This window comes from Mustela nigripes, chromosome 4 (assembly GCF_022355385.1).
Source record: "Mustela nigripes isolate SB6536 chromosome 4, MUSNIG.SB6536, whole genome shotgun sequence".
Classification (NCBI taxonomy): domain Eukaryota; kingdom Metazoa; phylum Chordata; class Mammalia; order Carnivora; family Mustelidae; genus Mustela; species Mustela nigripes.
Genome location: NC_081560.1, coordinates 23,767,009 through 23,793,832, shown reverse-complemented (window position 1 = coordinate 23,793,832; position 26,824 = coordinate 23,767,009). Strand labels below are relative to the sequence as shown.

General features: G+C 43.5%; 1 protein-coding gene across 1 annotated transcript in view; it reads left to right on the top strand.

Moving 5' to 3' along the window:
- The window catches only part of SND1 (staphylococcal nuclease and tudor domain containing 1), a 413,481-nt gene that overhangs the window by 57,882 nt on the left and 328,775 nt on the right, over window positions 1-26,824 (top strand). Inside the window, exon 10 of the mRNA XM_059396465.1 lies at window positions 3,345-3,458. Coding sequence (XP_059252448.1) covers window positions 3,345-3,458 — 114 coding nt within the window. The remainder of the gene's footprint in view (window positions 1-3,344; window positions 3,459-26,824) is intronic.

Here is a 26,824-nt window from a genome sequence, read left to right as displayed (position 1 = left end):
AGCTGCCCTTGGCCTCCCAGTGAGCACTGTGGACGGGCTCTGCAGATGGGGATTGTGGCAGCAGGCCAGAGTTGGGAATGGATGTCCCTTGCCCCTGACAGAACTCTGCACTTCTCTTGACTTGTGGCAGCCCTTAGCCTACACTTATCATCATTAAGGCACTCATTTTTCCTTTTACAGTTGGGCTTCAGGAAATGGAGAAATTGGATTTAGGGCTTGTATTGTGAATCCAGCTAGTGACTTTTGCTGTGCAGAAGCCCCATCCCTTAGGTTATCTCCTGGAGTGTGTTGTTTGGTAGGTGTGTATAGGGGATCTGTTAGCTTGCAGAGAGAGCGAGTGACGTGGGCATACAGAGACTTACCCTGGTGAGGGCACCGTAAGAAATAGACGGTTGGAAATGTGGTCTGCGATGGTGCTGATGAGCAGGCTCTGAGCAGTAATCCACTCTGCATTTTACTTATTGCACAGTACGCGACTATAACCACTATTTTATTGCTTCTTCCGTGTCTCTGCTCAGGAGCTGCTTGTTCTCTGGACAGTAATGACACAATTTAGAGAGGAATAAAAAGTCATAAACCCCACTTACATGCACACGTTGACACACACGCGCACTTACCATACACCTCTTCATCAGAAGGCCGAGCCTCGTTAGGTTGCCAGCGTCAAGAGTGTGCAGTTCCTGAAGAGGAGGTTTCTAATCAGGGAGATGCCGAGCAGAGAGTCTGCTGCTGAGGTCTGAAATTTACAGCTCGAAGAATCCATTTGCTGCTGCTGCTAACACATTCTAAGGGGTGACGAATACCAGTAACTTGTCGCAGGGGTATGCTCAGATCTTCGCATTCTATAATCAGGGGGTGAAGGTGTGAGCACTACGGTGTTTTCCCTGGTTTTATTCTCTGAGCATGACGAGGGAGTGGAGAATATCTAGGTATTTCTCATGTCTCGATTATGGGAATTTCCTTATGTTTTTGGCACTTGATAAATTAATAACAGTTAGTTTAGGTGTGAGAAGAATGTATAGCTCTGTGCATCACTGAGATTTCAAAATACTGGGAAGTGTGTGATGGTCTTGTCCTTTGAGGGAGGAGCAGTATTGATATGCTGTAGTGGTGTTTTGCTTGGTATGGCTTTGTGGAATTTTTCTTTTCTTTGGTTTGAAGGTAGGATAGCAAAATAGCCTGTATCGTGGATATGTCACCCCGTGAAAGTTTTGTATCCAGTTTATGATGCTTCTCCTTTTACCCAAATGTGGGATTTTGAAGGATAGAGAAATTACTAGCTGTGGTCTTTCTTTTTTGTTCAGGTTGGCCAAGCCACTACTGATACCTTTAGGGAGTAGGTGGAATATGCCACTGTGGTGGGCATTTTTGCTTGGCATTAATGTGCCTAGATGGTAATGGGTTTTTCTCAGTTGGTGAGTCTATAGTTTTGGTTATACCTTCTGGGCTGTTTTTAAGTTCTGTGTGATTCTTCTTTGCTTTTGGGGGTCCGGTAGACTTTCTTACCAGCCATACCCAGGTAACCAGCCCTGACCTTGTGGTCCTTATGTGACCACAGATCTTGCTTTTGATTGCACTTGGACTTCACCAGTTTTTTCTGGCCAGGTGAGTTTTGGGTTCTGGCTGTCTGGATTTTAGTGTTTAGCTTTTGCTATTCTCAGACCTGTCATAAAGGTTAAAGCAGAATGGAAACGGCTATTTGAGACTGGTCTTCTGCCATGTTGAGGTTTAAGGTTAACCTTATGTATTTGAAAATTAAAAATACCCGCTCTCCTCCTCTATACCATTCTTTCTCAGACCTTTCATTACTCTTCTGGTCACTGGCCTGTTTTTCCCTACACTTGGTTCCCATTACTTATGGTGGTAAAACCCAGGGATATCTTCCCATCTGCCAGCCATATAGTTAGCCTTCTATGGACTACAGCTGGATTCCAGCTGTCCTCGTTCTTTTTTCATTCATTCTCTCTTGTGGCACTTTTTTCCTGCTATTTCCTGTCACATATAATTTCTCACCCGCTTTTGGTTTTTGTTCATCCTTCACATTGTCGCTTCAATCAGTCTTTACTCTTTTTGGTGTGTGGTTGGCTGGTTCTTTGGAAAAGGTAGAGAATAGCCATTTTTGGAAGAGCCTGCAAGTAAATGGGTGTATTCTGTTTTAAAAGATGTGAAGCCTTCCAGGAAATAGTTAGTGACGGCTCTTACAGGGTACTTATCAGTATGATATTCACCAGAGCAAAGCAGAGTCTAGCTCCTTTTGTTTCTCACATGAAAGAGAAGGGGAATTTTGCGAGTGTGCCCTCACTGTGGCAGCTGACCCTGTAGTTTGTTCAGCTGCCTGTTGGCTCCTGATGGGGCCTGATTGAAGCCTGGGAGAGTTGGTTTTGATTCTGCAGACAAAGGGGATGGTGACGGTGATTTGTAGTCAATAGCTACCTTGTAGAAAAGTATTACTTGTTTAAAAAAAAAAAACCCAAAAACCAAAAACCCAAACAGCCTTGTAACAACAGCCTCTGAATATAATCGAATGAATTGTAGACTGATAGATGAATTATGGGTTCTAGTTATAACACCAATGTGGTCCTAGGTAGTTTCAGTGCATTTTCCTTCTGTACACATTGGTGGAATGTCTAATAATCTCCACAAAGGAGTATTTGTGCTTTTGCCCTTTGAATAGATATCCTTGTAGGTTACCCAAGAGTGGAAGTTAATCTTCTTTCACTGAAAGAAGATGTTACCGATATTGGGGTCTAAAACAAAGTTGCCTGTAGTAGTTCTCTGAAGAGTTGGCTTTCAGAGAAATTGAAGTAATACTAGCAATATAATGTTTCTGCCCTGAGATTAACAGCTGAGTCTTTCCTTTTCCACATTGTGATGACAGCTCTTTTTGCCCTTGGCTTGTCTTTGGTTTTTCTGCTCTGTTTTGGCGCATCCTATTTTGGTTCTTATTTGGTGCTGATGTCTTCTAATCCAGCCCTTGCCTCTTTTCCTAGATTCACACTGAGCTAGGGATTTGATTTTAGTTTAGAACCTGTTTCAAGGAATAACAGAGAGACTAGATGTCCAGTAAGTAGTTAACCACAAGTTTTGGTCAGGGCAAAAGATAAAGAAGATCATTTTTATGCTGCCTCATTGAGAAATCATAACAAGGTCTTTGGGGACTAATAATTATAGCACTGTTTGCTCCAACATCGTTGCACTGTGAAGGATGATATTGGATCTACCCCCAAATGGCTGTTGATCTGACTTTTCTCTCTATGACTGTGGTGGGTCTTGCTCTTTACCATGTGCGCTGGGAGGTCTGGGCCATTGGAGCAGGTTTAAGCATTTTTGCCTTGTGCCCACAGGTGATGCAGGTGCTGAATGCAGATGCCATTGTCGTAAAACTGAACTCTGGTGACTACAAGACCATCCACCTGTCCAGTATCCGGCCACCGAGGCTGGAAGGGGAGAACACACAGGTGAGAATAGGGAGGCAGCGGAGCCTCTTTATAAAAACCGAAGGGAAGATGCTGGAGAATACTTACTTAAACATGGTACATAGGTGTGAGAATGCTAAAAGACAATATTTTAAATCTCTAGGGTATTGCTTCCTAATCTCTGCAGCCTAACTATCATTGGGCAGGCGTCAGTTTCTCTTGAACGACACTCACTGCTCTGCTTCGTCTTGGGCAGGCGTTGCTGGCATTATTCCCTAAGGGGTTTGAGAGGAGTTAGGGCTGGGATAGATGGGCAGTGGTTAAGAACAGCGGTTCAGTTTTATAAATTAGCAAGATTTTACTTCTCTGAGAATAAAGAGAGAAGTATCTTTATCTCATGTGCATGATTATAAGGCCTGGTCATTTTGATTTGAAAGTTCCATATGTTTTATTCCAGGAAGAAATGAATCTTGGTATACATATTCTCTGGGGTCACTTGCTTATCTGTTGAAAGTGGTAAGGGTAATTATTAGTTACACTGTTCTGTGCTATTTGTTGGATCTTTTGGCAGCAAAGTTGCTTGTCTAACCAATGCATATAATTGGGGGCATATCAATTTTGAGAATGCTTAGAATCAAAACTGGGAGTTCGTAGTTGCAGGCAGTTTTGTTTTAAATTTTCTCGTCCTTTCCATTGTTATGAGAGGTTGGAGATAGGGATTAAAATTTTTCTTGAATTTGTTTGGTTATATCTTGCTTTTACAGACTTCTTTCCAACTCTTCTTTTTTACCCTCTGATCACTACAGGGTGGAACTGGTTGTAGAACTGGGTCCACTGTGAGAGCCAGTGCTACAGGCAGGTGTTTGGCTAGTTTTCAGAAATTAAGCACAGCGTGGTTCACATTAGTCCTTCATGCTTTAATTTATCCCTTTTGTAGTTCTAAAGACAGGATATTTGCTTTTCTGATGTTTTGCACGTATACGTGTCTTGGTGCGTTTACCAGTTGAAATTCATGCCCTGTTATCATTTGCATGAGAGTTTACAGACAGCCCGTAAGAGTAAAATAAAAATATCATGATTGTCTTTTGAATCAGATCGTGCATAAGAAACATATACAGGATGGATTCTTTGAATGTCTGGCCAATCAGTTCATTCTCTTTTTCTCCCCCCGACAGAGGAGGCAGTTTAATGCGGCAAATGGTATTGTGGTAAGGTTGAGAATTTAAATGCATGAAAGCCTAGAAATGCCAAAATAAGGTTCTCTCAGTAACTGTAGCTGTGCCTCATTGCACAGAGTAAATAGACATCTCCAATTTTATCAGTATTGGGAGTACTCCACGATTCGCATCTGTGCCATGCAGTTGGAATTAAGGTTCCCACAGCAACCACAACTTTGAAATTCTTGAACGTTAATTTTTGTGCCTGCATCATTGGCCAAAGCATTATGTTAATGTAGACTGTGTAGCTGAATTTCAAGCAGTTTTTAAGGAGGGTGGGGATGCTGTAGCTTAGATAGGGTGAATAGCAGGTTTTCAGGAGTAATAGGAACTACTGCTGAGAATTTTTCTCCTCACAAGGTAATGGATGGATTTTCCCTTAGCCTAGTAGATAGCGGGAAGTTGTTAGAATATATTCCCTAGTTTAGACAGGATCCTGTTTAAGGAATTCCTTGTTCTTTACCAAAGTAGGTTGTTTCTTATTTTTTATTTTATTTTTAACTTCTGTTTACTTCTGAGATCTTAACTTCATTTTAAGAAAGTTTGAAGTAAGGCTTAGCTGCAAGAGCCTATGATATATTACTTAGATGAAGTGAGTAATGATTTTTTTAAATTTCTTAAATTACTTTGAAAGATTTTAATGAGGTAGTCATGTAAGAAATAAGTTAACATAATGTGCTTTGAGTACAATGGTGGAGGGTGCCGTGAAGGACCCAGTTACAGTGGGCACTCAAGAGATGTCTCCCCAGTAGGAACTAGCATACCTCTTGAGTGTTCAGTGATGAAAAGTTGGCAGGTGGAAGAGGGGTACTTTTATTTATTTTTTTTTTAAAGATTTTATTTATTTATTTATTTATTTGACAGAGAGACAGATCACAAGTAGGCAGAGAGGCAGGCAGAGAAAGAGAGGGAAGCAGGCTCCCCGCTGAGCAGAGAGCCTGATGCAGGGCTTGATCCCAGGACCCTGGGATCATGACCTGAGCCGAAGGCAGAGGCTTTAACCCACTGAGCCACTCAGGTGCCCTGAAAGGGTACTTCTTGACCAACGGTGCTCCATAGATCTATAATGCAAGCCGCAAATATGAACTATATTTGTTATTTAAAATTGCTTAGTAGTTATATTGAAAACATCATTTTTAATACATTTTTTTTTACCTAATATATCCAAAATGGTATCATTTCAACATTTTTTTTTTAAAAAAGATTTATTTCTTTTAGAGAGAGAGTGTGCCTGCTTATGCTCCAGCACAGGCAGTGAGAGGGTTAAAGGGAGAGGTAGAGAATGTCAGGCCAATTCCCCACTAAGCTAGGAGCCTGAAGCAGGGCTCAATCTCTCAATCCAGAGATCATAACCCAAACCCAGATCACAAATTGGGTGCTCAACTGACTGAGCCAACGAAGCACCACTCATTTCAATATTAAATGAATGTAAAAAGTTAGTAAGGTGTTTTATTTGATTTGATTTTTACCAAGTCTTTGAAATCTGGTGTTTTTATACTTGGGACACCTTTCAGTTTGTTCTAGCTTATTTCTAGAGCTGAACAGCCACCTGTTTGTCGTGACTTCTGTAGTGGACAGCATCGGTTTAGAACTTAAAATGAATGAATTGCTTCTTGGCCTTTTGGCTAAGATCAAGTGTAGAAATTAAAATGAGTGGGTTTGGGTTTGTCATCCTTGGTAAGTATTTACTGGGTATCTGCTTTGCACCAGATACTATGCTGGCAATGCAACAGGGAATAAACTTTCAGGGAATCATCGTTATGGAACTTTAGAACCTAGCAGGGGAAATACATAAGTAATTTCATTTATGTGAAGGGTTATTAAAGAAAAGTTTAGAGTTTATAAGAATGTATAATCTGGGAAGGCTTCTTGGAGGAAGTGACATGGAAAGCCTCAAGGGTGACCAGGACCAAGCTTGGTAAAATGTGGGGAGAAGACAGTTTATGAATGAGACAGCAGTAATGACAAAAGTTGGGCGAATTTGGGAAGAGGTAATGAATGGCCACTGTGGATAGTGCATGAGTGGTTTGATGCCTGTGTGGGTCAAAATGGGGACAGGGCCACATCGTGCATGTCCTGTGAACAGCTCAGGATACTGATAAAGAGAGAGACTTGGGGGTATTTTGTATGTCTGGAATGGAGGGTAGTTAATGGTAGGGAGAGGTAAGAAATGGTCTTGGGAGTTGGGCAGAGGCCACATGCTGAAAATGTGTGCCATACTTTTAGATTTTTGTGTGAAGAATTTTAAACTAGGGAATGGCATGTTTGGATTTGAGTACTCTTGCGTTGGTGGCTTGCATTTACAAAACATGAAAGTGATTTGCATTTATAAGAGAAGATCATGCTAGATGAAAACTCATCTGCAAGAAGGATTCTCCTCTTTCTTTTGCTAAGCCCCAGCTGACCAGGGGCCTGGGGGTGAATGGAGTATTAAAGGAGAACTTGGGATGTTTCTTTAGCAGTCTCTATACAGGAGGATTCAGAGTGTTTGCCTTTCTACTTAAAGAATTCCCCAGGACTCTGCTCTCTGCTTACCTTAAAGTTATCAGAGATCTACAGTATGGGTATAGGAATAAAAATCACCTGGGGAATCTCAGTGAAGCCATAGCTATATGTATGTAATGACCGGGAAAGCAGGCATCTCCTTGGACTCTGGCTGGTACATAGTAAAGGAATATTAAAAACCATTCCTTGTAACTACAAGGGGAGTCCAGTCAAGTACTCAAGGCATAGATGTTGGGGCTGAGCCCTCTGTTAGCCTATGTGGCTTCCTTGTATGAATTAGAGGTGCCCCTTCTTCCAGGTGGCCTCTTAACAGGGCACATGGCTTGGCAAACAGAGTGGTGGCTGCATTTCAGCTCCCATTCAGCCTCTGTCCCCTTGGCCAGTGCTCTTGTGCACAAGAATATGTGGCTGTCGTAGTTAGAACAGGGCTGATTAGAATCTCCAGTGAAAATGTTGGGTATATGTCAGGAATTGGAATGGTCTTGTAGTTACAGAAATGTGGGGTGCTTGAGGATTGTTTGGAGATGACGGATGGACTATGGAGGGCCTTGAGTGAGACACAGAGAGATTGTCTTCTGCTTCTGGAGATCATTGACTTTGAAACGGGGAAACAGCTAAATCTGACTGTTTATGGTATTGGAGCAGAGTGGGAGAAGGTACAGGTTAAGGAACTGGAGGAGTAGGTGAAGAGGGAAGGGAAAATCTTTGCATGAGCTTCCTCAAGGGCAGGCAGATGGCGGCATTGACTCCTGCTGTGGGCTAGGCCTCCCTACAAGCTCCCAGATGACGACCCAATGGGGTTTGTCCTTCAAGTAAGGAGGGGAGATTCTTCCAATGTTTACCTTACCAAACCCTAAAACCTCTAATAACCTGTCATCAACTTATATAGATCTTCTGAGGCATTTCTACGTTGTGGGGATAGTTGGGCAAATTGGATTTTCGTTTTTTGAACACAGAGACAAGTTCTTTTCTCTTAAATTAGACATGAAGGCAAGGTGGTTTTGCCCAAGGCTAACTGTATACTTCCACAACTCTTTTTTGGTTACTTTGAAATGCAGCCAGAAGAAGGGCTCTGGACAAAACAGCATGATCAAAGGAGCTGTTTTGGGGCGCCTGGGTGGCTCAGTGGGTTAAAGCCTCTGCCTTCGGCTCGGGTCATGATCCCAGCATCCTGGGATCGAGCCCCACATCCGGTTCTCTGCTCAGCAGGGAGCCTGCTTCCTCCTCTCTGTCTGCCTGCCTCTCTGCTTACTTGTGGTCTCTGTCTGTCAAGTAAATAAATAAAATCTTTAAAAAAAAAAAAAAAAAAAAAGGAGCTGTTTTCCTACTAGGCAGCTGCTTTCCAATAATATCCAGGGTATCGTGGGTAGCCATTACTCCCTGATTTTGGTTAGAACTGGATTTGTTGCTGGAAAGTGTAACAGGGTTAAAAGCAAGAATGTGTTAATACTTTCCTCAAAGGTTGGAGTCGGATGCCTGATGCTGTTGATTCTGTTTTTGTAGTATCATACTTCTGGATTATTTAGGGTGAATCCACTGTCAATTCCTTGGAAATCTTCACTCCTTCAGGGTGAGTGCCATTTTGGACACTGATGTATGGTTTTCCTGAGGACCTGAAACCCTGAGGATCAGGGTTTCTCTAAAGGTATACTGTAGTTTGTTTGCCACGAAGAAACAAGTGCTAAATATTGGAGAAAGGCTGTGGCTTTTCTGAACTACTGCCTAAGAGAAGACAACACATTGTGCAATCTTAGAACTTCCCAGAGAGTGTCTGGCTTTGATCTGAGATGGAGAAACTTAGTGTTCCTAGTGTCTAGGGCTGCCGTGGCTTCGTGTCACACTTGGAGTGTTAATGACAAAGGATATATAGCCCCTCTGGGATCTGATGGAGAGACTGTCTTATTCTTCCATGAAGTCAGTTCGGCCTGTACAGTGCTGTTGTAGTGGGCAAAGATAAAAAGCTGGAATTTACCCTGAAAAAGGTACAGAATTTATCCCAGCTCCTGGGTGTTAAGCATGGAAAGTTTGCTTTCAGTTGCAGGGCCTTCTTCCTCAAACTCCCTTATCCATAGAGCCTCTTTTTTCCTCCCTCCCTGCCTCACCATCCCCACCACCACTTGCCTTCTCTACCTCTCCCACGTGTGTGGCTGCATGCACATCGGTGAGCGCATATGCACGTGCACACACACAGCCATACCTACTGGGAAGTCTGGAAACCTGAAGGTGGATCCTTTCCCGGACCTCACAGCCCCAGGCTTTGAGCTTGTATTTGGTTCCATCTCCCTGTCTTTCACCCTCTTCCTGTGGAACTTCCTCAACACAGGAATGTTCTTTCACAGCAGGCCTCTGGATATTCAGGTGTGGGCACCAGAGGATCTGTTTTGTTCCAGCTGTAATCTGCCTCATCTCCCAGGGTCCTTGCTGCCTTTCTTTGGAGGTGTTTGTTTCCCAGGCCCGACCCCACAGGGCCTTCTCAGTAGGCAGTCATGGCAGACCAGCTGCAGGTAGGCCCGTTAGTGATGTCCTGGGATTCCTAAGGGCTTTTTCACAGAGGCAGGGCAGTTTCGGGTGCTAATAACTCCATTTGTTGTACAGGGCCCCAGGGTGCTTTGCCATTTAGACACGATTAAAAGTGGTTCTCAACCTATTCCCTTCAGTTGAGATTTCTGAAAGCAAGATGACCGGTCCCTCTGGACCCTAAAGCAGAGGACGCTGCCACTGAGAAGCATACCACAGAGAGCTGTGGGGCCGCAGTCCCCAAGTGAAGCCAGGGCAAACCAATAAACCCACTGACTGTGATCTCGGGCCTGGGACTGGGAGCATAAGGCAAATAGCAAATTAGAGCGGGATTCCAGCTTGGCATTAAGGAACTTGGAGAAAAGCAAAAGCTCTTTGAAATGGATATAGCATTTCACTGGTTTCCAATGGAGAGACTTGGGGACTGCAGCGATGTGATCAAAAGACGTAGAATATGTCAGAGCGCTGGCAGAGGCATTCTGTACCAGTTTCCGATTTGTTTGATCTGGGCATTTTTGAGAAGAACTCTTGAAACCTCCTTTGTTAGAAGACTGAAAAAAATTACCATTTGGAGACTGTGGGTGGGTCTTAGCTCATCTATTTAAGATTCAGGATGTACGTACTCTGTCATTTTCAAAAGATTAATTCCTGTTCCTCTGCGGCGAGGGCACTGGGAGGCAAGCCTGACTCTTTGTGAGGTCAAGACATTTGGTATCTGGGTAGATAGCAGGGTTCCTTAAAATATACGTTCCACTGATCTTTGTAAGTGAATTATAGCTGGGAAAAGACAGCAACTGCCTATCTGTTTCCCTTTGATGTACTTTCTTCTCCCTATTACAAATTATATTTTCTTTTGTTTCCTTTAGTTAATGTGTCCCCTTTCTCATGATTTTGCCTATCCCCTTCCAATAATTTTTGTGGGATTTTAACAATCTCATGGGGCCTGGTGCTTCATCCTTCCCCTAACCGTATGCATTTACCTCTTTCAGTCCATCTTCCTCTCTTTCTTCTCTCTTCATTTAATCATTACTATTACACAGTTCTGTATTTTCAGTTTATCTAAATCTTCCAAGTGCTGGTGTGTTCATATTTCTTGGCTCTTTTCAGTCCTTTGAGCTGCAGTAATTCTCTGTTGTTTCCAGAGTTGACAGCACCATCATATTTACTGTCCTGTGACCATTTACCATAGCTGCTGTGCGGAGGTAACGGTCTTTCTTACCCTGATTCTTGAAAGCTCCTTTATGCCAGAGATTTCCATACACATAGTCTTTCCCGTCTCTGTATCATCCTTTCCTGTTTATTGATGTCCAGCCTGCTTTCCATTATGAAGCCTAAACTCCACAAGGGGCGGGAGCGGAAATGGTTTTCTTAGCTTCATATCCCCTCTCTTCTGGAATCTAGCAGAGTGCTGTGAATACAGTAGGCATTTAATAAATGTTTACATCAAAATATGTGCTGAGGTTTAAGACCTAATACATAGGTTGCTTTTTCTGCAAAGATTGCATTTTTACCCTATCCATTGCTCGTCTCCTTGACTGCTGCTGATAGTTACTCCAATTTGAGGAGTGTGTCCTGGTGTTGAAAGGTTCTGAGAGGGAGTGTTTGTACTCCCCCCACCCTTCCTAATTGGATTTTTTGTTTTGATGGCCAGGTCACACCTGGCTTCCTTTTCTGTAGGCGCTTCCTCTTCCCCACTCCCAAGTTTCAGTGTAGTCCTGCCCCTCTCTGGGTGCTGGTTTTCCTCATAATGACATTCCATTAGCAGAATATGGATTGGGTTCAGTCCACCAGAGGGGTTAATTTCAGGATTTTAAGTAATGTTGCATTCAGTCCCCAGTTGACTTTCTACTCTTATTTAGGTTTTCCCAAATATCTCCTTCATGGCAGTCCAGGTGTCTTGATTCATTGGAGTTTTTAGGTGTGCTTTTTCCCCAAGGGCTATATATTTTTTTACTGTTGTCGACCTTGTTGGCTGTCAGATTATTTCTTTGCTTGGAACTAATTTTAAAATCAATTAGAGAGCTTTCCCTTCATCTTTCTCTTTTTATTTATGAGATACTGATTGCAGAGCTACCTACACTGTGTTTAGATAAATTACCCCCCCCCCCCTTTTATTTGCATAACATTTATATTCAAGGCAAGTTTAATGCAGTCATCAGTGCTTTCTACTTCTGCAGGCCAGGGCTGTAGGTTTCATTCCTTGGTGGGCTAATTAGCTTTTTACTGGGAAAATTTGATTCGTTTCAATAACCAAATGTTTAAGATCCTCATGTATTATAGGTGCTATGGATCTGGGAAGTCATTTTTATTAGGAAAGTGTTCATAATTTTAGAAACCAAATCTCGAATCCTGACCAGTTGGAGTGTGCTGTGATCACAGGGTGGACTTCGGACTGGATGAGAGATTATGGAGGAAGAAGCATCATCTCATGTCACTGCTTTGGAAAAGGCTTTTCAGGACGGAGACTAGAAGGGGAAGCTGAAGGACACAGATGCTTGCTTTTTTTTCCTAGTAAATGACAGGTCTATTGCTTAGGCATATTTTGGATGTCATTTTCTATTTCGGCCCTTCTTTGAAAATCTCCGGCCACTTTATGGGTTGTTCACATTTCATAGGCCTTCATTTCACCATCCAGTGTGAGAGCAGGCTGGTTTGGGCTGCAAGTGCCTTTGCCTGGTTCACAGTTGTGTTGGTGGCCTCTGTGGCCCACAACTGTTTGACAGGAGGATCTTTGTAGAGAGAGGAGTCAGTTGATATGCTCTTGTTCATCCTTATTTCACTGTATTGGGTCCTTCATGAGGCTGCGCAGAAATATCTTCTTTATGTGGGCATCTGCTGCATCTTTGGGTTCAGACATTGATACCAGGATTTGGGTCCTTCTTCTGTCCTGATTTTTACATAACCCCCATAATGGATGCCTGTAGTTTCTAGTTTCTGCTTTATTATTTATTTATTTTAAAGATTTTATTTATTTGACAGAGAAAGATACAGCAAGAGAGGGAACACAAATGGGGGTAGGGGGAGGTGGTGGAAGAGAGAGAAGCAGGCCTCCCGATGAGCAGGGAACCTGATGCACGGCTGGATCTCAGGGACCTGGGATCATGACCTGAGCCAAAGGCAGATGCTTAATGACTGAGCCTCCCGGGCACCCCTCTAGTTTCTGCTAGAAAATGCTTTTACCCTTCCTTACCCCTCCATCCCTTCCCACCCCACATCCTTATCCAAGTTAGGTTTTTCTGGGTCAGGTAGATTCCTCATTTCTTCACATTTATTGCTCAGTCCCTTCCTAGCACATAGTTGATACTCAGTGTTTGTTGGGTGATGGTTCATTTCATTCTCACTGGCTGTCATTTACTCCTTGTTCATAATTTGGGACTGGGGGATGGGCAGAATACACCAACACTTGTCTCTGAGCCTGTAGCTCTACCATTCTTAGGATATTTTTCTCATCATTACTAGGGAGGCTAGTAGGAAGGCTTGACATTTTTTTATGTGCAGTTGTCTTTTATAAGGTGGTCTGGAATTAGGAGAAAGCCACATTCTTATTCATATGGAGCTGCCTTTAGCATCTGCTTATCCAGCTGGAGGGGCTTGTTTTAGAAACACTGCGGTGCAGAAGCTGTAGGTGGATCTGCCGGATCTCTGCAGAAGGGCTGCTGAGGTGCCGAATGCCCAGGGCTCCCTTTGCAGCCTGCCTGCTCCCTCAGGCTCTGGCTGGAGGCTGGTCCGTGTGTGGGGCGGGGGAGCGGTGTGTAGGCTGTGTGGTCCACCACCCTATTCTTACTGGACCCTCTTTCTTTTACCACTTTGACCTCGTAGCACAGCTGCTGTGAGTGTGCACCCTGTGTCCCGCACAGGGGAACTGGCAGGCGGCTCCAGTTGCTGGGTTTGGCCATTGGGACAGTCAGGAGTATTAAGCCCGTTTGTACTTTAAGAAGAAGGAGACTTGACATCACTCAAAACAGTTTGTTTATTTCTTAACTTCTTGTAGAGGTAAAAGAAGTCATCTCAGCCCTTTGCTATTCCTTTCTGTGTGTATTAAACTAACAGCTCAGCATTTTTCTCTGGAAAACATCCAGGGTTCCTCCCTCCACTTGGGCCAGGCTCTGTCCTCCTCTGCAGATTCCCTTGTGGTGCTGCCTCCTCACCGTTAAAGCTTTTTGGCTTCATCCCCTTCCCTAACCCCTTCCAGTCTATTGTCGGGGCAGTGAATGGCTCTTCTAGTCTAGACACTCCTGTTTGCGTACCGAGTTCTAATTCTTCTGGAGGTGCTTGGACTCAGTAATAGCCGAGTTCAGAAAAATGTCAGCTTCCCAATTGAGAAACCATTAAGCTGCTCCAGTTTGTACCAGCATTTGGGCTCCATGTTGTTATTTTTTAAAATTCAAGTCTAATTAACATAGTTTCAGGTGTACACTGTCATGACTGAGTAGTTCTTGTACATTGCTCAGTGCTCGTCAAGGTAAGTATGTCCTTAATTCCCATCATCTCTTTCTCCCATTCCCCCACCCGCCTCCCTCTGGCAACTACCACTTTGTTCTCTGTATTGAAGAGTCTGTTGTGGTGTTTCTTGTTTTTTTTCTTTGTTCTTCAGTTTTTTAAATTCCACATATGAGTGAGATCATATGGTATGAATCTTTCTCTCAGTGACTTACTTCACTTCGCATTATACTCTCTAGCTCCATCCGTGTTGTTGCAAATGGCAAGATTTCATTCTTCCTTATGGCTGAGTAATAGTCCATTGTGTATATGTATATTATCACTTTATTCATCTGTGGATGGACACTTGGGGTGCTTCCATATCTTGGCTACTGCAGATAATGCTACAGTAAACATAGGGGTGCATATATCTTTTTGAATTAGTATTTTCGTTCTCTTTGGGTAAATACCCAGTAGTGTAATTACTGGATCATATGACAATTCTATTTTTAATTTTTGGAGGAACCTCCATACTTGTGTTTTCCACACTAGAAATGTCATTATCCATGTTATTATTAGATATCCATAAAACACAGCAGGTAGGTAATAGTCATTGGAGCTCTGTAGAGAGATATGTCTCTATCCTAAATGATATAGATTAGTCCCAGATATCTGACCTGGTGGATGGATGGAACCTGGCAAACTGAAAATTCAGCATAAAAGTCCTACAGCCTTTCATCTCTTACCCTCATTACCCAGTGAGAAATGAATTCTGAGGGCAGAAGCTGGTGGTGTTTACGATCTCTGTGCTGGAATGTAATTGAATGTGTTCTGGTGGAAACATGTTCTCTCCTTGCTGCTGTGCCCTCCTTAGAGCTGGGTGCCCCAGAGACTTGTGGCCTGATGCTGCCCCTTTCCTGTCAGGCACAGTATCTTCCCCATCTCAGGGTTCTCAAAAATTTTAATACAGGTGTTGCCTGTTCTTTGTTTGCTTTTGTGTTTTGACTTGAAAGTATTTCTGAAGTATCTGCATGGTATAGTATTGATTTGTGCTTCTGCTCCTTCAGTTTTCATTTGGGTCTCTTTCAGTTATCTCCCCCATCCCCCACTGTGGTCCCTCCCATTCTCCTCTCCTACCCCTCTCCTGACGTACAGACAGGGAGTTTGTAACTTTGGTTTGAATGAAGTCACTTTGGCACATGTGGTTTGGTCATTCTGTTACCTGTTACTGCACACCTTACAAAGAGCTTGTGGCTGTCCCCTGCATCCCCCTGGTCTTGAATATTGCTCTGAAATTCTCTGTGCTATGTTTTGGATGCTCCATGAGTCTGCAGCCGAATGCATAGTGTTGTTGAAGTTCACTGTTCACTGTGCCCTTTAGCTGCCTTGCTTTGGGTTTAGCTAGAAATAGAACCTTTTTTTTTTCAATTTTTTAAAAAAGATTTTATTTGGAATGTGCTCATGTGTGTGAGCTGAGGGGAGGAGGGAGAGGGAGAGAATCTTCAGTAGACTCGCACAGAGCTTGAAGTCCAGTTTGGGGCTTGATCTCATGACCGTGAGATCATGACCTGAGCTGAACCCCAGAGTTGGACACTTAGCTGACTGAGCCACCCAGGCACCCCCGGGAGTGGCACCTTTAACCTGAATTCACTAACGACATTGACAGCAACCAAACTGGATTGCTCTAGTTTTCTTGGATAACCACATTTAAGCTCCTTATTAAATTAAATTTTTATGTTCTAGAAAACTGCATTTGTTCAATTTAAGCCAGGCCAGTATCCTTCCACTCCTAGAATTTACATAAGTTTATACCTTTGTTGGCAAAATCTCTAAATCTAGCTGATGTTCATTGGAAGAAGGGTGCCTCACTCATTGCGGATGAGTCTTTGCTTTTAGATGAGTGCTTGAACCTGTGCAGTATGCTTGCAGTCGGGCAGGTTTTCCTTCTTTTGGCTTGTGCTAAAATTATGTATGACACTTGCTAAAGAGCAGTAAGGTACACCTGTTCCTGTCACCACTGTGACAGGTGTAGGGATCCACGGTGGGGTTTTGAAGTGGAGGGAGAGAGCTTGGACTCTGAGTATAGCAAATACAAGTGGGAATTTATAATCTAGGAGCAGGATGCGGGATGGGGGTTGCTGAAGGTTGGGGAACCCAACCAGATGTCAAGAGTAATCAGATACCAAAGGTGGGGAATTTGGGCCAAGCTGACTTTTAGCAGGATTTTTGGCAGAAGTGGACAAGGCAGAGATGAGCATAGTGCCCAGAAGTCAGGGCCTAGTTGAGAAGGGAGTTAAGAGGAGCCTGAGGAGAGTTTGGTCATGGAGGGAATCTTTGTCATTTGTGATGTCAGTGTTGTCCTTACTGTTTGTAACTAGTGGTGGAAGGTTTCAGAGCTCCACTTCTTCCATGCTGCCTGTGGGAGAAAACAGGCCTTAGACAATTGTGGCTTCAGATACTTTCCCCAGCTGCTTTCTTGCTCCCTGTTTCACGGTCATCTTAACACCTTTCCCTCTCTCTAGCTTGCTCCTCATTTTTCATATCTTGGGTGGTGGGCAGGAGTAATGAGAGGGGGTAGAGAATTAAGAAAAAATAGTTTTATTTCCCTTTTTTTCTTTCATCCTAACTGCACAGTGTTTGTGTCTTTTCTGTAATCTCGTAGTCGCTTGCCATGGCTAACCCAGGGATGTCAAGCCCTGCACAGTAGTAGGGGTCAGAGAGCTTAATGCAGTAGGAGACTTGAGGATGTACAATGTAAGGAAGTGGTTTTTGACTCTCCCATCCTCATGCTGTAGATCTTACAGCATTATGGTGATACTGAAGTGACTCGAGTTCAGAAGCTGGGGAGTAGGGGCTCTTCGCTCTTTCTGGTGACTGTTTAACCCAGGCACATCTCTCTTCTGCCTCTCTCCGCTTCTCTGGTAGGCAAATGACGCTTGTGTGTGTGATTCAAAGGTATCCTGTAGGAAGTCCTACAAGGGGCAAATTGTTTGAATTTTGACTGAGGTTTGCTGCAAATATGGCTGCTAATACTGTTGCTTCTCATTTGCTACAAATGAGCTCTGGCTTTCTGGGTTTGCACAGGACTGCTCCAAGGACAGAGAGTAAGTGGATCCCTGTTGATGCCGTATCTTTTGATTAAACAGTCAACTTGCAGTGTGTGTCCGATTCTGCCACCGCCCTTCTCCTCCTGGGTTCCTTTCCTCCCCACCCCCACCAACGCCAACCCTCAGCCCTAGATCAGATACAAAAGTATGTGCCTCTCTGATTCTGACAGTGTAATTGAGGTAAGAGCATTTCTCCTAGAGAAGAAGCAAAGTCAGTTTTTCTTAGGGTGTTCTTTAGAAGCTACTTGTGTTTGGATCTCTGTGGTTAGAGCCTGATAGTTCATTTTTCACACTTGCCGGGTGTTTCCATTGTACTTCCGCTTGAGGCTACTGTTCTTGATTGTTGTTCCTAGCAATAGGAAGGTGGGGCTTTACCAGGGCTGGCTGTCCAGGAGGTTGGGCTCGAGAATATCATTTTTCTTCCTGGAGCCAGGCTTAGACACAGTAACATCTCTGCTGTTTCCTGTATGAGCTTTTCTTCCCCCAGGTCTCAGAGCCAACTGCAAACCAGACGTATCCCTTCTTAGTTTAGAACATCTCCTGAGGATTCCAGTGAAAGGAGATAAGAGTTTTGCCTGAAGACATTTATCTGCTTCAGAGAACAAGGCTGTCTGGGGGAATAGGGGAGTTTCTTGGGGTTTATTGTTATGCGGTTTGAGCTGATGCTTAGGTGGGGTCTGTTCACAGTTTCTGGGTGAATTTCCTGATAAAAAATGTAAAGATTTATGAAATGGTGCCTTGTTAGTTCTGGGTCACACATCACATCTCACGTGCCATTATATTAACTGAGCCTGGTAGGTGGCGAAGAAGGTGCAGGATAGACTGTGCTTGCCTTGAGTGTGTGCAAGCAGCCCTCAAACCATGGGAAGAAAATAAGGTGATTCGGAGGAGCCAGAGCTTGGTCACGGTTCCAGATAGAGCACAACGAAATCGTAGTGTGCCTTCTGAATTGTGACAGGTGCACAGCAGTACATGGTGCAGGGTTAGTGTTGGGGGGAGGGGAGGAAGTCTTGTCTATTTTTTAAAGGTCTTACAGAGAAAGTCTTTTACTCAGCTTGGCTGCTTTGTAGGGCAGCTCTGAGCTTTAGAGGCTGCGAAATACCGTCTGTTGGACTGGTTAACTGATGTGGGCCAAGTGAACTCACGAAGATGTGATTTAAAAGTCTGTTTGTAGATTTATTAATTTATGATGTAAAGACAGACCAGAATGTTCTGATAGTCGAGACCGTTCTCTTTCTTATGGAGGGAGTTGGTTTATTATTTACAGAATTCAAAGTGAAGAGGGTTGCTTGATAACTGAGGAAGGCTGAGGTCTCCTGGATGCATGTGTGGCTCACGCAGAGGGTGAGACCTTGGGACAGGGTGTGCGCTATCTCCATTCCCTTCCCTGTTCAACAGATGACACAAATAGAGGCTTGGGAGGAGAAGAGTTTTGCCCAAGGCCTTTTCTCTGGTAAGTGGAAGATCCAGGATTCTAACAGATGTCTGTTTCGCAGGTCTCCAGATGTGCCCCATGAACGTTCACGTTGCTGGGGCTGGCTTAGTGACCCTTTCCCTTAGGCATGGCTACGGTGCTTCTCTCCACCCTCCTGTCTCTCAGGATTTCTGCCATCTACCAAAAGCTGCTCTGGTTCTCTTTGTAACACAAGCTTTCTTATTTCAGTGTGTTTTTACAAATTTAAATATTTCCTGCAACCATTTTGGAGGTATCATAATTTATATTGGGAGATTCTAATTTATCCTTTGAATGGGTGTTTAGCATCAGAAAAGTGGGTGTTCTTGTTCTTGAACATTATTCTCAATGTTCTTGTCTCCTGTAGGAAGTTTTCCTGGCAGTAATCTCATTGTGTAGAACAGTCAGGCCAACTCCAATGAAGAAGAAGAGATTGGATTCTCTTCTAATAAAGAGTCTCAACACCAGTCATTTTTGTGTAGGTTTCTGAACCTGCGAGCATTTACTTCTGTAATACTTCATTATTTTCACTATTTAATGTTCATGTACTAACCCCATCAGGTAGATGGCTTAGGCTTCTGATTTCATCTGAATTTTCTACGTTAAATATTTTTTTCTTCTTATAAGTGAAACATATTTATTTAATAGGCTTTTTGAAAATTTAAAGGAGAAAATACAAATTAAATCTTACTGTCAGGAGGCATCATCACCACTGTTAATATCTCCTGGACTTCTCACCTTTGTGTCCATGTTTTATAGCAAAGCATCTCTTTTGGCCTTCAAGTAATTTTCCAAAACATGATTTTTAAAGATTTTGTTTTTTAAAGTAATATCTACACTTACTATGGGGCTCAAACTCATGACCCCAAGATCAAGAGTTGTATGCTTTACCGACTGAGCCAGCCAGGCACTCCTCCAAAACAAGATTTCTGATGGCCGTGCAGTTTTTAAAAAAATGTAGATGTACCATAATCGGTTTTCACTAATTTTTGTGTATATAAATTATTTTCAGTTTTAATAGTTGTTGCATATTTTTCTGTACAAATGTTGGCTCACATTACTTCTTTGGTGTGAGAAAACAATGGTGAAAGTGATGCATGGATTGATCACAAGGTGTCTGTAATAGTTGTTGCATCTTCATTCTTCAAAGAGAAAACTTGCCTTGAAGAAGGAAGTACGAAACCGTCCATTCGGATCAGAGGCAGCTCTTGGGCAAGTTGGGCTGTAGTAGAATAGAAGATACATGTTCCCATAGGGGCTGATATTTAACCCCATTGCCAGTATCCTCTCTAATCACCTAATTCCTTATCTGTTTGTGTTATTTAGGAGTGGGCTGTGATCCAGGCCCTTTGTGTTTTGCTGCCAGGATGGCTCTCTCCCCCCAGCAGCTGAACTTGCTGCATCTGAAATAAAGGGTAGAGTAGATGGTAAATCTTCTCCTGGGGACCACTGCTCTTTTCTGTTGCCTGGACTGGGATCTGATGAGACACTTTAATGGGAACACACAGGCTCTGTGGCAGCTTTGTGGGTGTGGCCTGCAGTGTTTTTTGCATCGCAGGAGCTGCTGTCGGGTCTTCCACAGTGCCATGGACTTGTGAGTATTGGCACGATTACACTGCACCCTATTGTGATTAAAAACAATTACCCCACAAATAAGTGTGTGTAAAACAGTTATATTTAATTAAAAAGCAACAACACTGGTGACCAGCAGATTTTAAAATCACTGTTGCTAATTTAAAGGACTATGCTACGCCCCAGCTTGGGGATGAAGCTGCCGCCCATTCAACATTGGCAGGAAATGAGACAAATGGGCCTTCTGCCCTTCTGCCGCTCCGTGTGGGAAACCCGAGCACTGGCCACGTTGCCTGGTTTGATCTCAAGAAGAGGAGGGTATTTACAGGCAGGGAGTTAAGGCTCAAATCTTTGAGCTGCTAAGCTATAGTCAGCACCACAAACATTCTTTGGGGCAAAAAGGCAGCTGTTGACAAATGCAAACATAGGTACAGTGTACTACCTGTGTTCCATGTCACTCAGCCATTGAGCTGCTGCTTTCTTTATCGGCTAAAAACTGTTCGGGTGCTTTGGGAGCATAGAGCGAATTCTTAAACACCAACCTAGAAATTTCAGGAGCTCTTTATTCGTGTGGCTACCATCTTTTATAACATAATCAGAAGACCCTATCAGAGCCTGTAAACTGTTCACATGCACAGTTTTGCATTCTTCTTTCTGCTTATTTTTTGTCTTTTCTCTGAAGGTTAGTCCTTGCTGTTGGCAGACTCCCACCCCCAAGCTGAGGACTGGCACATCTCCTTACTCCCAGTGTGTTCTCTCAGCCACTGGCAGCAGAGCCCTGGCCACACTGAAAGTTGTTTCTTTAAGGATCAGCTGCATATCTGGGAGAATCTGTCAGTAGGATATTAGAGAGCCCCAAATAAAAGTTGCGTCTGTTTACTGTTTTTTTAGATTGAGATCATTTTCAGAGAGGGTCGTCTCTTCAGATAAACATGGTCTGGGGACCCCAGGAAACTGGGGAGGATGGAGGGAGAAGAGCTGAGTCACTGGTATCTGACTGTAGGTGGTGCCCTGTATGACCCCGGGGGGGGGGGGGTTTCACTCTTTTTACCCATGTTTTCCTGCTCCTACTTGATAAACACTCCCTGTTCCCCTAGAGAGCTTTGGAAGGACTCTTCCAGGGGTTACTTGGATCTGATCCACAGGAAGTGTGAGTGAAGATATTTTAATTTGTACACAGGTGTGTAGCTTAGAGTGCCATTGGCTCCCTCTGGTTTGATTCTGATGAAACTGAGAGTGCTGGGTTTGTGCTGAAGTATGTCTGCAATTTCAGGAAGGCAAGGAATGGGTTCAGGGCTGGTCATCATTTTGTGATCTTGTGTCATCCCTGTAGGTCCTTCCCGGTGGTTCTGAGGAAGAAATTAGTATGGTGGTCATTTGAGAAAGTAATTTTAGCTCATAGACTCCCTGCTACACTCGAGTAACTTCTGGAAAGTATAATATTTTACCCAAATCCCATTAAATGTTAGGCACTCTTTCTATATTCCCTTTCCTGTCCTTTAACTGATTAGTGAAATATTTATGTGAACCCAGAAGGCTGATTTATTTATTTTATTGTCCTTTTTAATAACTTGCTTCTCCCTTGTGCTGGGTGCTTTCTGAGGCCCAGACGGCTGCCATGATTTCTTTCTGCCACGATCCTCAAGGGACTGATGTGAGCTTTCCTGGCTTTCATGAAGCCTCTAGCTGTCCCTCCCCCAAGGTGGGTGGTAAGAAATCCACCCCCAGTGTCCCTACTAACAGGCAGTGCAACTCATTTTAGGGTATATGGCAGATCAGTGGATAAGACTCAGCATTCTGCTCCCTAGATCCCAGGGAAAACCATGGAACAGATGCCACATATCAATATGGACTTGGACCTCTTGGTCTGGGAGCCTTTCTTCTGCTATGTCTGGGGGTTTCTGCCATGGTTAATTCACTGGCCAAGGTGCTTTGGAAATTCTTCAGCACCTGCCTTCAGGTGGTTGCTGATGAAGATGGCCTTTGAGATGTTACTCTGGAAATAGATCACAGAACTTGGGGGCTGACTCCTAAAATCATGGTGGTAATAAAAGCTTGGTCAGAAGAGAGCCTCTGAGTGGGGAGATATACTGTGCACAATGCACGTCCTCCCCCACCCCCTGCCCCTGGCCGCCCCAGCCCTTCATATTTGCCAATATAAAGCACTTATGTACCTTCCTGGCAGATCGCTCCTTGGTGAGTCCGTGCTCATGTTGCTCTCCATGATTAAATTCTCATTGTTGTCTGCAAGCCCAGATCCCCAGTGTTATTTTAAGGGTCAGGGCAAAACATGTTCTGTATCTCCTCTGAGAGTAACTGGCTGCATTTGTTTGTAATGGACACATGTCTGTCTTTGTGCAGGGAGGGAAGAGTATCATTTATTCATTAAGCATCTTTTTTAAAAAAAGATTTTATTTATTTGTCAGAGAGAGACAGAGAGCGCAAGCAGGCAGAGTGGCAGGCAGAGGGAGAGAGAGAAACAGGCTCCCCTCTGAGCAAGGAGCCCTATGTAGGACTCGATCCCAGGACCCTGGGATCATGACCGAAGCTATAGGTAGCGGCTTAACCGACTGAGCCACTCTATTTTTAAAGATTTTATTTGAGAGAGAGAGAGTGCAAGAGAGCATGCAGGAGCACACAAGTGGGGAACAGGCAGAGGGAGGAGAAACTGACTTCCTGCTGAGCAGGGAACCTGACCCCCAGACCCTGAGATCATGACCTGAGCTGAAGGCAGATCCTTAAGCTTAACTGACTGAGCCATGGAGGCACCCTCGAAGCATCTTTTGAATGCAAAGGCTAATAGAAAAAGACAGTAGTAGCTTGGGTGTTCTTTTAAACATTAACTTTCTTATGTGTTGATTTGGAATCATGGCATGAAAAGCACACACAGCTTGGAACCTAATAAAAGATAAATGGGAAACAAAACCATGAACTCATCAGTGTCTCAGCTCTACTAAATTATAGTCCTAAAGAACCACAGTAACTCATCTGTGTGTCATGGAACAACCGATTATGGCCTGCTTCAGGTCTGACTCTAGCAACACCGCTCAGTCAGCAAAGCAGTGCGGAGTGACAGTGTTAAGTGGTGTTGCTTTTAATGCAGAAGTTCTCAAACCTTGGCTGCACATCAGAATCACCTAGGGAGCTCTTCAAAATCCTATGTGCCCCCATGTCTATCTACTGAACCAGAATTTCTAAGTGTAGGTTTCAGGTAGCCTTTTTTTCTTCCCCTCTCTCACAGATGAGCAACTAGAATTGAGAACCACCTTTTTTTTTTTTGGGTCTTGGGTGGAAGTGAATATCTGTGGGACTGATACTGAGTTGCGGGGGGGTCTTACAATGAGAGGTGATGGCATCTAACCCATATGAAATTGGGAAGATACAAAAATTGGGTAGATACAAATCCTGTTAAGCTTAACTTATGAATTGTTTAAAGTAGTCCTGTTCTTTTACACATTGGAGTTTATTTACTTTTACACATTGGGGAATTTTCACTTATTTCATATTAAAGGTGTCACAGCCACTCATTTCTGACATGACAAGTTTAAATATTAACTTTCTGGAAAGCTGTTCCTATATACAGCATTATTATATATTCTTGTCACCTCTGGAGGTAGGGAAAGAAAATCATTATCATAGTTGTGATATTGTGATTTATATATTAAGAAATATGTATTTGGTCTTCTGGCCTGTACCTGGGGCAGAGCTCCTAGAAAACCCTTGGAATTTCTGGAGGGGTCAGAGTGATCAAGGTGTTTTTGTTATGTTAATGAGGTAACTGTGGAAAGCCCCTGAGGATGAGGGCTGGTTGCCAGAAGAACCAGCCCTGAGGTCTGAGGATTGAACTTTCAGTCCCATCCATAGAGAGGGCCAGAGGCTGGATGTTGAACCAATTGCTAGCGGACCAATGATGTCATCAGTTGTGCCTATATAATGAAGTCTCCATAAAACTCAAACGGAGGGAGTTCGGAGAGCTACTGGGTTGGTGAACATGTGAAGGTGGGGAGAGTGGTGCCCTTGGAGAGGGCATGGATGCTCCTCGCTCTTTCCCCTTAGCTTTCTCATGCCACTTCTACCTGGCTCTTCCCAGAATTATATCCTTTTACAATAAACCAGTAATCTTATAAGGAAAATGCTTCTTTGAGTTCTGTGAGCTGCTCCAGCAAATTAACCCAATGAGGGGATTGTTTGAACCTCTAGTTTATAGCCTTTCAATCAAAAGCATAGGTAATCACCTAAGACTCAAAATAGGCATCTGGAGAAGGGGGGCTGTCTTGGAGTACTGAGCCCTTAATCACTGGTATCTGACCTTATCTTCAGGTAGATATCGTCAGATTGTTAAATTGGAGGACACCCAGCTGGTTTTGGATAATTGCTTGTTGGTGTGGGGCATCTCCCCTCTGCCCATGTTAGAATTGATAACTGTTAATAGTAGTAATAAGTGCCCGACTTTGCCTTCTATGGTTTGGGCCAGTAGTTGCCTTAGAAGCTATAATGTATGGCCTGATTTATGAAACTTACCTGGAAAACTCTAATTCCCCTTAGAAATTCTTGTAACCTATACAGATACTTAGGTGGGTGTTTCATCTCATGTTCTATATATAATGAATTTTCTCAAGAAATAGAAGTTAAAATGACTCTTAAATATTAAGTGTGATTTTAGTTTTTTCGCTTCCTCTTTTATAAGCTATGTCCTTGAATGCCCTTTTCATTGGTTATTTTTTGTTTGCTTGTTCCTTGTTTGTAACGTTGTTTAGTTAGGGCGTTACATTAAAATTACCTGTTGGACTTTTTTAGAAAAGAAAAAGACCAATCCCCAGGCTTTAACCAGAACAGTTGTTAATCAGTGTCTTTGGGAATGGAGCACAGGCGTTGGACCACAGGTGATGCTAGTTCTCAAACATTATCGCAAACCACAAACCACTATTTGAGTATTGCTTGGTGGCGGACCTCTCAAGGAGCCCTTATTCTTCTTCCTTCTTCCTGACATTCCCTTTAGCTGTTTATCTGTTGTGGTCCTTGTGAGAGAGACCTAATCCTTTATTTTCTGCAGTTAAAAGTCCTTTTTGTTAGAATGGAACACAGTAGACTCCTCTCTCTACCTTTGAACTTAGCCTCTAATAAATGATAACACTGGGCTTATTTAGTGTTTTTTTTTGGGGGGAGGGGTGCTCAGATCTCTTTTAAAAGCCTTATAATTAATCCCCACAGTGCTTCCCTAGAGTAAGGTAAGGGATTTTTTTGCAGGGGAGGGGGGAAGGTTTTAGGTCTAATTCCCAGAAATCACTGGGCTTTCCTACCTTGCTCTCAACTTGAATTCTACCCCCGTGGGTTTGGACTGGTTCCCAGATTGCCTTTCTGGTAATCTGAGCAGTAAGATTTACCCTCTAGCTTTTCTTTAGTCAGAAGTTAAGTCCTGCAAGGTCTTTTGAAAGGTAGTCTTTCTAATTGTTGGTGAAGAGCTCTGATTGATGGGCAGCTGGTGGCTGAGCTTGCATAGTCGTAGTTGGAGGGTGTTGTAATGTTAAGGGCGGTGGGTGAAAGTGGGCATGAAAGCCAAGCTGAGCCAAGGCGGAACCACGGAGACCAGAGGACAACATGTGCCACCAAATAGGTCTTTGGCTGATGTTTAAATTGCCTCAAATTAAAGGGTATTTTTCATTCTCCATTGTGGTGTCACCAAAGGGCTGAATTAATGTCATTTTCAGCAGCTTTGAGCTTCTGGAACTGTCACTCTCCCTGAGGGTCACTAGGGGTAGTAACTCAGCGTTTCACATTCTGAAAAGGCAAGAAACTTCTCTGGAGGACTTCTTAGAGTTATCATTCCAGTTCTTTTTTTTCAAGATTTTATTTATTTATTTTAGAGAGTGCTAGAGGGCCCAAGCAAGGGGTGTGGTGGAGGGAGAGGGAGAAGCAGGCTCCCCGTTGAGCAGGGAGCCAGATACAGAGCTCAGGAATGAAGTCCTGAGGTCCTGAGCTGAAGACAGACGCTTAACTGGCTGAACCACCCAGGTGCCCCTGTCGTTCCATTTCTACTGATCCTTACTCATTTCTGTTTTTTCCTGCAATGCTTTTTTTTTTTTAAATTTTATTTACTGACAGACAGAGATCACAAGTAAGCAGAAAGGCAGGCATAGGGAGTGGAAGGGAAGCAGGCTCCCTGCCAAGCAGAGAGCCTGATATGGGTCTTGATCCCGAGATCCCGAGCCGAAGCAGAGTCTTTAACCCACTGAGCCACCCATGTGCCCCCCTGGAAGGCTTTTTTAAAGAAACCTGTGGTAAGAAGTTCGTGTTAACTTCTGTCTGTCATACTTAAAAGAGCAAAGGTATTTTGGTGGTGGGGAGAATGTGGCCAGCCCCATCTGCTTTTTCTTGTGCCCAAATGCCTTACAAAGCATGGGTCATAGGATTATGTTCCTTGTCTGGTCATTTTCTAGCAGTGTAGTTCTTCAGATGCTTCCTTAGTCCTTCCTTTGAGGAATGCATTGTGTTAGGGGAAGAGGAGGGCTGTAAAGATATGCAGGGTGAAACCCCATGGTCAGAAGTTCAGTCTGGTAGTGGGAATAACTCAAGCACATGTTGAACAAGGTCATATAGGCTACATGCTAGGAGAGCTAT